Source organism: Apus apus, chromosome 6, assembly GCF_020740795.1.
Source record: "Apus apus isolate bApuApu2 chromosome 6, bApuApu2.pri.cur, whole genome shotgun sequence".
Lineage (NCBI taxonomy): Eukaryota > Metazoa > Chordata > Aves > Apodiformes > Apodidae > Apus > Apus apus.
Window position 1 is genome coordinate 34,001,259 of NC_067287.1, and position 12,372 is coordinate 34,013,630.

The following is a 12,372-nucleotide window of genomic DNA, read 5'->3' on the forward strand; positions in this document are numbered from 1 at the left end:
GGCAAACTGGCCAGGAACATGGACACACTAGACCTGTGTAAATTTGAAAATTCAAGAGTAAATTAACTAGGTTTAACAAATTTGGCGGATTATTTAGCATTTGCAATAATTTTTACTTATAAATTATACTACTCAGTTACAGAATAAATATACACATTTAATGTAAAATACCAGATAAAACATGAAGAACTACCCTTATCTACCTTACTAAAAGTCACATGTCTAACAATAAAATAGAAACTCAAAATATTATTTTATTAGGTAATTTCATTTAGCATGTTAAATTTTGAACTTCACTTGTGATTAATTTTTATATTGGTTTTACTTTTACATATGAAGTGACATATACAAGCAGTACTAGCATTAAAGGAAATACCATATTAGAAAATTATTACATTGGATGGTTATTAGTCTTTTATTGTAAGTAGTTTATACACTATTGAAAAGCAATTACAGTAGATAATAAATAATTTTATATGCAAGGTCTTAAAACTGTTTAACAACTTAAAATAGAAATATAAATAATTTAAATTGTACTAAAAGATAAAAATTCAAAGCTGTTGGAATATTTTATTGGAAAAAAATGTGGACTTCTAAGTTAATACGTTGGATTTTTCAATGAACGTTGTGACTGAAAATTTTAAATTGGTGATTTTTAATCTCCTGTCAGGTACAAATGTATGGATGTGCTAAGGTGAAATCAGCTGTCCTACATGTTTTTTTTTTTTCAAGTGTACAGCTATATAATTAGATGGATTTTGCCTTTGAGAAGACATCAGAACCCAGGGGACTGTCTGCACTGAGTACAGCAGAGGATGGCAGAAAGGCAAAAGCCAGAGCATGTCAGCTGAGGTGGGAGATGGAGCAGCCAGCACACGCCTCCCAGCTTCAAACAGAGATTCCTGTGCTTGGCACCTGCCTGTGACAGGAGGTAATGAGGATGTACAGATTATGTAGGCATGCTGCTGAAATAAAGGAGGAGTATAGAGTCGCTCTTATGCGCTGTTTTTCAGGTACCAGATAAATGGGCATTCACCTGAAATGACAACTAAAGAAAATGTACCTTCCTTGTGGCATTGCAGGGATAGATGCTCAGCAACACCCCGCTCTGTGCCACAGCCTCAGGCAGGGGATCCAAGCCACTCTCCAGAACCAGGCTGATTACTGCTCCTGTGTCTCAACTTTTTCCTTATTCACATAGTTTAGCCCTTGGTAACTGCACAACATGGAAAACTTGCATCCCTTGAGTCGCTGACACCGTCATCATAGTGGCAAGATGTCATCTACTATAGTTTTAATATTGAATTATACTGAAGCTTGCAATATTGATACAGATAAGTTCTAATGCTATAGCTGCAGAAAATAATAACCAGGTATCTATGCTTTAGGATATAGTATTACTTTCAAACGGTAAATTTCTGTAGCTATTAATATGCAATGTATATTAATAATATTCCAAAAAATTACTATTCTTTCAGTTGAACTGTATATAATTTTATTACACTATATAAAAAGAAGTGATTAATTGGAGAGCTAGCACCTACCTTTTATTATGGCGGGCCTACCTCTAGCACTAACAGTCATGCTGCAAATCCTTAGCTTCACTCATGATGACACTTCATTTTACCTCAAAGAGGTGGCTCTATCTCAGAACCACTTCTGGTTTTATTCTGGGCCATCGCAGGTGTGGGTCTGATATATCTCATACTACAGCAAATGGGAAGATTTCTCTGGCTAAAGCTGAGTGAGGTTCAACACCAATAAAAAAGGCTGCAGAGGTAGGGAGAATTCTCTGAAATACAGTTAGAAATAATGGCAGTACATTAGTATTATCATGACTCTCTATTCTACGCTATTTTATTTCTTTCCCAAAACGCTCTGGGAAAGAGAGAGGTGAAGAGAGGTAAGAATCTGAATCAAACCCTGGTGGGTTCACCATGCAAAGCTCTTCCTGACCTCCCCATCATGCTCATGAGCTCTTGCTATCTTCATATGCTGCACAGGCAGCGAGGACCTCACTCTGACAGATCCCTCCCCCACCAGTGGATGTGTGCACTCAGGGAAAGCTGGCTTGATGGAACCAAGGCCTTGCCTATGCTCTACCCTTCTGCTAGAAGCAATATTCCCTTGAAGTCAAATTGACCTTGATCTTTTCCTTCCCCACTGCCCTCTCCACTGCCCCCATCATTGCTGTTATTTTTGTTACATCATCTTTTTTGTCTTTTAGTAGAAAAGAGATAAGCTCCAGCAGTCAGCAGTTTGTGCACATACTACAAGTAGGCAAAATTTGTCACAGTGACATGAAACCACTAACACAAACAGATCTATTACCCTTTCTCTCTTGCTCTGTAAGACAGCTGCCCTCAAGGTATTAGCCTCTCAGCCTCCCTGATAAATCACTGATGTAGAGGAAACCTGATTATCCCAACATAGCAGGAGTGGGGGATGCTATTCGTCCGCAGAAGAACATGGAAGAACAACATCCACGAGGCTTATAATGAAAGATTTTTGATATACTTAAGTAGTTAACAAAAATTTATTGCAAGAGATAGTTTGTCACTAGATTTACAGTTTCAGAGAACATAGTACAAAACATAGTGCATCGGCTTTGTCTAAACATTAAATAGGTGCAAATACACAAAGATTAAAAATAAAAAAAAAAGGTGAATACTTTACAATGTAAGTTATAGAACTATAAATATATTTTATATACATTATACATATTTTCTAAGACATGATTTCACTTACATATATATATAGAGAGAGAGAGTTCATATTAGTATCAGACTATTCAGTGCTTTAATTATAGTATAGGTCTGAACTTTACGTGAAGGTTTGCATCGTTATACTTACAGTAAATGTTTCCCAAGGAACGAGGAGTTTTAACCAGTTTATTTCACAGAACCGTTTTGGCAGAGCCAAGGGGACTGCGGAAATAGCAGGACCTTTTAGCTCAAGGCTCCTTCCACCAACATCCCCGAGGAGCCTGTCCTAAAAGAGGGGCTGCAGGGGGATGACAGCCGGATGTGGAGACAGCAGGGACGGGAAGACAGCGTGAGGCAGAGGGGCCAAGGCCAGCTGGGTGGGGTGCAGGACCGAGGGCGGCAGCAGCGGCGGCAAATGTGGCGGGGCGACGAAAGCCGTGTGGCCCCCAGGACAAATCCTTGGTCCTACTGGTAGATGAGGTAAAGGTGCTCTGGAAAGAGCCGGGACCTGGGAGACGAACTGCTGGTGGGGCTGGAGAAACTTCAACGTGCTGGCGGCGGCGTGTTGCTGCAGGACAGTGTGGTGGATGGTGGTAATGGAGGTAGAAGAGAGCGGTGGCTGCAAGGGCAAGGGCTGCAGCGGGGAACTGGGGGGCTGGATCGCTGGGGAAGGGAAGGCGAACTTCACTTTGTTGGCCAGCATGTTTTGGGGCATGATCTGCTGATACGCCTCAGATGGGAGATCTTTGAATTTTTCGTGGTTGTCTGGAGGGAATATCAACGTCTGATCTGGCAGGGTGAAGGGGGCTATTAACTGCTCGGTAGTTAAAAAGGTATGGCTATTTACATGTGCTTCTTTGAACGGCAAGGGCGGTGGGCTGCTAAATATGCCTGGATGACACGGTACCCATTCACTGGTCACCTCATTTATTTTCTCATGTGGTAGAGACTCAGCCAATTCGTAATGGCAAAGACTGGACCTAGGAGGAACTTGTTCCAAATGTCTGTTGGGGAGCGGAATTTTGTAACGAGCTTGATTTTCACGACTGTTGACATTTTCTTTTTTCTTCTCATCCTGCAGAATATCCTGCACGCTGGCAGCTGCTGGAGCATTGTGCTCAGGAACAGAAGCAGCAGAACCTGTGATGACATCAGAAAACGTACTCGGAGTGCTCTCCATCGCTGTGCACCCTGTCAGTTTGTCCTTTTCCAGCACATGTGAACTATCAGTTTCTAGACACGACTTGCTTTCTTCCAGCTGCATTGTTTCTTCTGTATCTTTTGCTTGATCAGCTTTAGGATCCACATTAGTTTCCTCTAGACTGTCTTGAGTCAAGAAGTCCATCAAAGTACTTGAAGTAGAACTTGCAGAATTTTCTTTGGAAGTTTTGGAGGTCTCACTTTTTGCATTCCTGTCAAGGAAAATGTGATGGATTCTAGTTTTCCTTCTCCTGTGTTTGCCTTTTGCCTTGTGATGTGTACCTAAAATATGTGCTTGCCTTAGATACTCGTCTGCTGATAACGTCTGACTGTATGAGCTTTCATCTGATGAAGAGGAGCAGGTATGTTGTCTCCGCTTGCGGTGGGATTTTTCAGGTTCCTCTGTCAGAAGGCTGTAAACTCTTTTTATGGACTGGTTTTGACTGGGGCTCTTCTTCTCACTGCTGTGTCCTAAACATTTATGCTCTGGACTACAGCTCAGCCTCCTGACTTTGCAGCTACAACATTTTTTAGAGTACCTTAAGCTGTGCCTCCTGGAACTCAGAGCCAGCTGCTTCGCCTGCCTCCGAGAGCTTGCTTTGCTCTTTCTGTGCACTCGTTTACAACCACGGTGGCCACTATTTTTTGTAGCCCAAGCATGACACCAGTCTCTGTCCCCATATGCATAATCTGACATAGAGATGGCTCTCTTTTGACCATTTTCAATGCCAAGTTGTTGATGTGACTGCTGTATCTCACCTGCAGCGAGCCAGATATTCCCTGCATCATGTCTGCCCCTCTCGGGATTATTTTGGAGGAGAGGATATTTATTTTCATCTCCATAACTAACTTCTTTCTCACTCACTGGGGACATCTCCATTTCTGCCACTGATGTGTCTCCACAGTGATGATGATGAAAATGACAATGACATAATCTTCTTCTCCTTTTCCGTTTTCTACTTTTGTGAAGCCATTTTGCATGGCTTTTTTTGATCCAGACTTTGTTGTATTTCTCGTCTATCACAGTGTTTTGTCCTAAGGAATTTTTAGAAATGTGATACTTTTCCTCTTTTCTAATCCTGAATGACTCATCCAAGGGCACTTTATTTTGATTTTTTGCAAGATGATGATTTCTGATGAGGGAAGCATCACTTATAAGGGGTGTCGTATAGTTGCACACATTTTTGTTCGTTTCTGTTTCATAATCATGACAATCTGAAGGAGGTTTATTTGTAAAATCCAAGACTAAGGTAGAGTTGGATTCGGTTTTATGGTGCACGTGAGGTATGTTAGGCTGATGCTTGGGCTTTTCGTGGCTGTCGCTTGCTCTCGATGATTTGAAATCAAAATACAGAGGATTACAGCTGTAAGAAATGGATGGGTCTGTCCTTGTGTAAATTAACATTTCTGATGGCCACTGAAGAACGTTTGATCCATGTTTGCTAAGAACAGGAACAAAGGGCTCACAAGGTCTCTTGCGCACGTCCGGTTTGCTCTCTGGAGCTCCACTACCACCTTCGTCAGGTGGCAACGGAACCAATGCATCTGCCCCCGGATTTTTTATTTCAGTTTCAGTTGTGGATGAATCACTGTTCCTGTCTTTATCATTCTCCTCCGCAACATCCTGCAGAGATAAACAATCCTCCACGACTGCCTGTGTGAGAGCCTTGGTTGCCTGCAGCTCATAACTGCTGCAGTCCAGGGGCAGGACCTGAGCACCGTCTGCAACCATGGGCAGCGTCTGCTCTGGTAGGTCTGCTGTACTTACATCAATACCATAGCTCTCCATGTCCAAGGACACTGGTTGCTTTGAATGGGACACTGCAAGAGTTAATTCAGGACTCTCTAGAACCCCGGTGTCTTCACTGGCCAGCTCTTTTGACTCCTGAGCTTCAGAAGCTTCTGCTGGGTCAGTGCATTTTTCTACGAGTGGGTGAAAAGAGTTATGTTTCTCCTCAGGGCTCAGGACTATTTCTGCTGCTGCTGGAGACTGAAGGGTACAAGCTCCTGGAACAAACCTACTTTTTCTGCTCAATCCGTGCTCCACGGACGATTCATCGTTATATTCATAGAAAACAGCAGCTGAAGACTCCAGTTTGACTGCTGCTTTCTTAGGAAAAGCAAAAGAGAACCCAACTCTATGTCCTTGAGTTCCTTGAACTTGATCTCCAAATTTGTTAGCGTCGGATTTATCACTACATGCATTTCCAGGAGTGGAAGAAGTAACGGAAGCCACGTCTTTGCAATTCTGGGCATCTTGCATTAATGAGCAGCTGAAATCCTGCTTGTTGGCAGGATCTATGGCAGCACTTGGTGGGATATCATTGCAATGATCTTGCACTGTCACTGTCGTGGATTTGAACATTGGCCCACTTCCAGGAGCACTAGGAAGGAAAAGAAAACTCCAAGTCAGTACCTTTGGAAGAACTGTGGATACATGGAACATGGTGTAACATTGGTATGGAAGAGATTTTTTTTTTTTTAAGGAAAGAGGAAGAATCTCTGGATATATAGATTTAGAATATGAAAAAGACATTTTATAATCAGATCAGTTGACCACTATTAAAAGAAAAACAAACCAAAACAAAATATTCTGCCCCCAGTTACTTCATGTGAAGTCTTCAGCTCAAGGGCTAATATTCTTACAAGGTAGTTCACCTTTCCTAGACATACTGCCTTAATAAAAGACTGTATATTTCCCGTGAAGTCTTGCTCCTCCTCCTGGTAGACCATCATGGTTACTACACTGTTCCTGCAAATAGCACAGGTTTTACATTCCTTTGTGCTACAAAATACACTAAAGCAGAGACCGCCTCACAGACCCCTTCTCTCTCAGGCATCAGCCTAGAGACTGCTGCTCTGCCCATGGGCAACCACCCAGCAGGTCCCATCCTGTTTGTGTTCACAGGCCAACCACTGGCAATCTCAGCAATTTCTTTCATGGAAAAAGAGTATCAGGGCGACTATTTCAGCTGACTAGTGCAGTAAGTGATTCATCCCTCTTGAGAAACAAATTATCGCTGTCTACTTCTGTTCTTCATTTCATGTCCTCTTCCCATCTGTTCCATTTGACTTAATAGGAAGCAAAGAGAAAAGCAAAAACTGTTTAAGCTGCCAATTTTCCAGGATCCAGAGGAAATGCTCAACACTAGGAGTAATGGACCTATGCTAAACCATTTTTTTGTTGTTGTTGTTTAACCAAATTGTTCTATGTTAGAGTGCAGAGCAACACGAGATGATGGATAACTGGGAAAACATGCGAGTGTCATTTAGGACCCCAAGAAGTGCTGAAATAAAGAATGACAAACTTAATCTATTGGGTCTAGAAATTAAGGCAGAGGTTTTATGAGAAAAGAATTCCTCATGAGAATTCTTGCCTTGTCCCGTTCGTCATAAATTAAGAATATATATTAAACCACCCATACAATTCCTTTCCTTAACAGAATAAAACGGTGATTTCTGCAAAACCAGCCTAGATAGAAAATACCAGTTTGAAAAATCTTGAGTGTCTGTCTATTATCACACCTCTAAGGATGCAAAGTCAATGTAAACAGCAATTCTTAAATAGAAAAAGCTCAGAGACAAATTCTCCTTCAGGAACTAGAAGAAGGATATTTAAAACAAAACAAAACAACAAACCACAACAAAACAGAAACAACAAAACCCCGCAAAATCTGTGCTTCCCTAGCATGGAAAAAGGGAAATAGTAAGTTTCTCTTTCTCTTGAAATATGCTAAATTTAGATTTTGGACTCCATTTAGAGGGAATAACAGCTAATATCCTCAAGTACTAAATCTGGACATTTAAAACACTGACAGAAGAGAAGGAGTCTCTATATGAGTTATCATAAAAAGTTAAAAATTTTAAATCAGGTGTTGTGTTGCTCATTCCAAACAGACACAGCATTCATGTCCCATTCACCTGCTCAGACAGACTTTGTTTCAGCAGGCTGCTCACCATCCAAACTACAGAGAAAGATACTCTTACTGAACAAGAGCTACCACTCGGTTGGCCTTCCCTGTTAATTTGGCAAGACAAAGGCTGGATAATAAGAAAACATTTGCTCATCTACTTTTCTTCTTTCCCCCCCTTGAGATTCCCCTGTGAAAAGTCAGTACATGGATTTTGAGTGCTTATTGGTGTCATAACTGTGTCTTTTTTAGCAAGCTCAGTATTAATTTCAACAGTATGCCTAGATGCAATAAACATATGACTAGCAAGGAGTCACTGTTACAGAGGAGGTAAATATTCTGCTGAGCTGGGGAAAAGGAGAACTTGAATTTCAATAACTAGATCTTTTTTATATTGAAAGGTAAGACTAGATTTCTGGATGCTTTCCCAGGCGAACAGTTTGAACACTACATCACAGAGATCTGTTACATCCTAGAAAGACAGACTGTGTTCCTCACTTCATCAATGAAGTAGTGTCAGCCTGCAAATGCATGACCCAGTTCACTCAGCTTCCAGCCAATGTGCCAGGTTTTATGAAATATAGATGAGACACATCTTTTTTTAAACTAAAAATACCTGTCATTTTAGCTCCACTGAAAAAGCAACGAGCAACATTCATTTCTGCACACAGTGTGACTCAAATTACCATACACACACTGCTCCCAAAAGTGCCATAAAAACCGCCGTGTGCTGGGCTCCATCTGAAGGACTCCAACAGCCCCTGTGGCCCACAGCACCAACAGAGGGATTATTTTCAAGGATTTTGTAGGTTTCAGCAGCTGTGCACTTACCACGTTGCCTCTTTCCTCAGCTCAGCCAGCTTGTGCAAGCGCTGGAGCGCTTTCTCCTGTTTCCTTTCATCTTTTCGTGACTTAGATGCTACGTTTCGAGCAAACTCCCTCTGTTTCAGTTCCTTCAGCCTCTGGAAGAAACAGTCACGTAATGCACACCAAAAAAAAAAAGCCAGAAATGATAAATGTTTATACTGACAACTACTTTCTGGTAAGCAGTCATGGTGAAAATTATTTTTGAACCTAAGCAAAAGAACCCATTCAATAAATTCATGCATTTCAAGTGAATAACCAAAAGAGATAAAAAATACTAGAGACAGATTAGCTAGGCTAGAGATAACCTGGACAATGTTACTGCAGCCTTTCTGATTAATGCAGACCATCCTCAGTAGGAATAGGCAAGGTTCATCTGGAATTTTCCTCATGACTTCTTCCAAAAGCATTCTCCACAGCCTAATTGCTCTTTGAGAGAGTAATAGGAAATAATGAGACCACCCTAGCTCTTTTTATGCAAAGCTGTTCTGTAGCCTGTCAACCCCTCAGAAGGTGCTGCTTGCTCGCCAGGCAGTTCTTCTGCCCCAGATGCTGGACATGGCATTTGTCACTGCTGATCCATGGGAGGTCCCTGTCAGCCCTTTTCTGCAGCCTACCAAGGTCTCTGTGGACCTGCCCTGCCACATTATCAGATTGGTATTCTCTGCAAAGCTCCTGAGAGTGCTCTGTCCTGTCATCCAGGTCATTAGTAAGGATGTTAAAGGGTCCTGTCCCAGCAGGAATCCCCAAGGAATGTAATGGCCAGAGGAGTCTGGTAGTTTGAAATGGGAAGATCATCTCTTCAGAGGAGCTTGTTTTCTGCTCTCATTGGTGGCTGACACAGCAATTAAGCAGCCACTGAGATTCAATCCAGTATCTAATTTGCTTTTGTCTCCAGCCTGTTTCTTTGGATAGAAGTACAAATGCACAGCTCTGTTTATCCAAACAAAAGGGGCTTTTGTTTTCTTTATATCACAGACGAAAAACATGCAGAGACTTTTCTAATCCTTCATGTAACAAAAAGAACTTTGGTAGGTCCCAAACCCCATTGGTGTATCATTCAGTTGTTCAGCATGGCTCACAGTCCAGATGACATCAACTTATGAGATAGTGATCTCATAATTCTGGGACAAACCCAGTAACTTGCCACCATTTTCATGTCCGAGGCCTAAGAGCTGGCCACGAACAGGGGCTATGTGGATTTGTAAAAGCAATAATTCTAACACCAATTTTTTCAAGCAGCATTGACAGCTTTTCATCTCACTGATAGCACATGTTAGATACACAGGTAATGGAGTTTGCAGAACTCTAGAAGCACTTTTTCCCCTACTCCTATTCCATTTCTTATTTCACTCTTTTGGTACTTTTTTTCCTATTCACAGAAAAACAGCCTTCACATAACATCATTAATTTAAGCACTGGATTTATCTTTACCATTTTGGGTGATACTAATGCTATCTTGGCAGTCTATTTAATGCCAAGAAACATAAAGGTAGAAACATGCTGAGAAAGCAAACAAATGTCTGCAGAAAAATGAGCATTACTCTTTATTTTCAATTTTTGCATTATTTTTCCAACAACTGGATATTCCTTTGAAGACACTCTTGACAGATAAAGAGAAGTAATTTGAAAGGTAATAATTTCTACCATTTGCATTTTCTAGATAGAGCTATTAGTTTTCATGTGCTAATGCAGTTTAAGGTCATAAATTCACAAAACTGGATGGATGGAAGCTTTTTTCCAAAGAAAAAAAGTTTGAAATATGAAGGAACCTAGTGTAACATATTTTATTTCTGAGTATTCATGCTTTCCTAAAGATAGTATGATACTGACTTTGCTTCCCACCAGCCACTCCTGAAACGCAAAGGATTTCATTTCACAGGCGACAGTTCTGAGCACTCAGAATACCAGAGAAGGGATCCAGTTTGCTCCTCCCCACTTCCAGCATTCACACACAGGATTTAATTCCATTTTGCAGAGCTCAGTAATACCTCCTTTCCCCCCCCGCACCCCCCCCCCAGTGGGTAAGAAGTATGCAACAAAGCAGCAGCAGAAAGAGATCAAAGGGTGCTTTTTCACAGGTTAAAAAGGAGAAGCTGAGGTGTGTACAAATCCATAATCACCCTCCAGCAGCAGCAGCACTTTACTGTAATTACTGGGATGATTATGATCAGTGATTTGATTCTGACCAGATTTTGACCCCTTTTCTTTTCTGGCTGCAAGTTAGCAGGGCTCCATGCCGTCGAGAGTGCTGAAGCTAACATGACTCCTCGTTTCAGGGTGTGAGTAGGGTCTCACTCACAGGGAACAGGGACAATGCTGTTAAAGGAAGTTGTATGTGACCTTGGAGGCACAGAGATGTATCATGCCTAGCATTGCCAAGCAAACATCATCCTACCAATCTGAGCCTCTCGTCAGCCTGATCAGTCATTATCTATTTAGCACATACCAGAGCTAGTCCAGAAGAACCGTTTACAATTTTTAAGTAATTAAATTGTTCCCCTTCATTGCTACAAGTAGGTGTCAACATGTAAGACACAGGAGCCTGGCAGAAGTTGTGTGTGCACAGCTTTCGTGTCAGGCCGTCTGCTCTTCTCTTCTGGAGAACTAGTCATTCCAGAGCTCCCCTTCTGTTAGGGCCTCCTGACAAATACACTGCCCCTTTCCTGTGCAGGCCAATGGCATCCTGGGGTGCATTAGAAAGGGTGTGGTTAGTCGGTCAAGAGAGGTTCTCCTCCCCCTCTGTTCTGCCCTGGTGAGGCTGCATCTGGAGTATTGTGTTCAGTTCTGGGCCCCTCAGTTCAAGAAGGACAGGGAACTGCTTGAAAGAGTCCAGCACAGAGCTACAAAGATGATTAAGGGAGTGGAACATCTCCCTTATGAGGAAAGGCTGAGGGAGCTGGGTCTCTTTAGTTTGGAGAAAAGGAGACTGAGGGGTGACCTCATCAATGTTTACAAATATGTAAAGGGTGAGTGTCAAGAAGATGGAGTTAAGCTTTTTTCAGTGATGACCAGTGATAGGACAAGGAGTAATGGATACAAATTGGAGCATAGGAGGTTTAAGGTCAATATCAGAAAAATTTTTTTTACTGTGAGAGTGACAGAGCACTGGAACAGGCTGCCCAGAGAGGTTGTGGAGTCTCCTTCCCTGGAGACATTCAAAACCTGCCTGGACGCCTTCCTGTGTGATGTACTCTAGGTGACCCTGCTCTGGCAGGGGGGTTGGACTAGATGATCTTTTGAGGTCCCTTCCAACCCCTAGGATTCTGTGATTATGTGATCCGTAAGGATTATACCTAGGGAATTCCTGAGGACTTTATTCAGCAAGTACATATGTATGATTGGAACTTGGTTGTAGACCACAGAACACGCACCAGGTGCAAATTGTTTTAAGGCCTGATTAGGCAGTCTCCAAAAATACTATTTCCTGTACATAAAAGGTCATCTAAGTGGGAAAATGTGTTTGTACTTTTGCATATTTCAATTTTTCCATTTGTCTTTATTTAGCCATCTGATAAACCACCATCACCTGTCTTCCCTTACTGCACTTAGTCATGCTAGTGATTGCTAGCACTGCATTTATTCAGCCTTATGTTTGTATTTTGTTGGGTTTGCTTGTACTATGCAAAGGAAAACAAGATATTACCCAATTACATGTAAACTACCATTAGTCCATGCATCTGAGCCTCACT

At 41.8% G+C, this 12,372-nt stretch overlaps 1 protein-coding gene across 3 annotated transcripts in view; it reads right to left on the reverse strand.

Annotated features, from left to right (window-relative positions):
• Positions 1-461: 461 nt before the first annotated feature.
• Positions 462-12,372, reverse strand: part of ZNF804A (zinc finger protein 804A) — a 145,792-nt gene continuing 133,881 nt past the window's right edge. Inside the window, exons 3-4 of one of the 3 annotated variants that reach the window (XM_051624186.1) lie at positions 8,648-8,778; positions 462-6,289 (exon numbers count right to left, since the gene is read on the reverse strand). In XM_051624186.1, the coding sequence (XP_051480146.1) occupies positions 2,992-6,289; positions 8,648-8,778 (3,429 nt within the window). In that variant the 3' untranslated portion in view covers positions 462-2,991. The remainder of the gene's footprint in view (positions 6,290-8,647; positions 8,779-12,372) is intronic. The other 2 variants (XM_051624187.1, XM_051624188.1) reach the window with 2 other exon arrangements.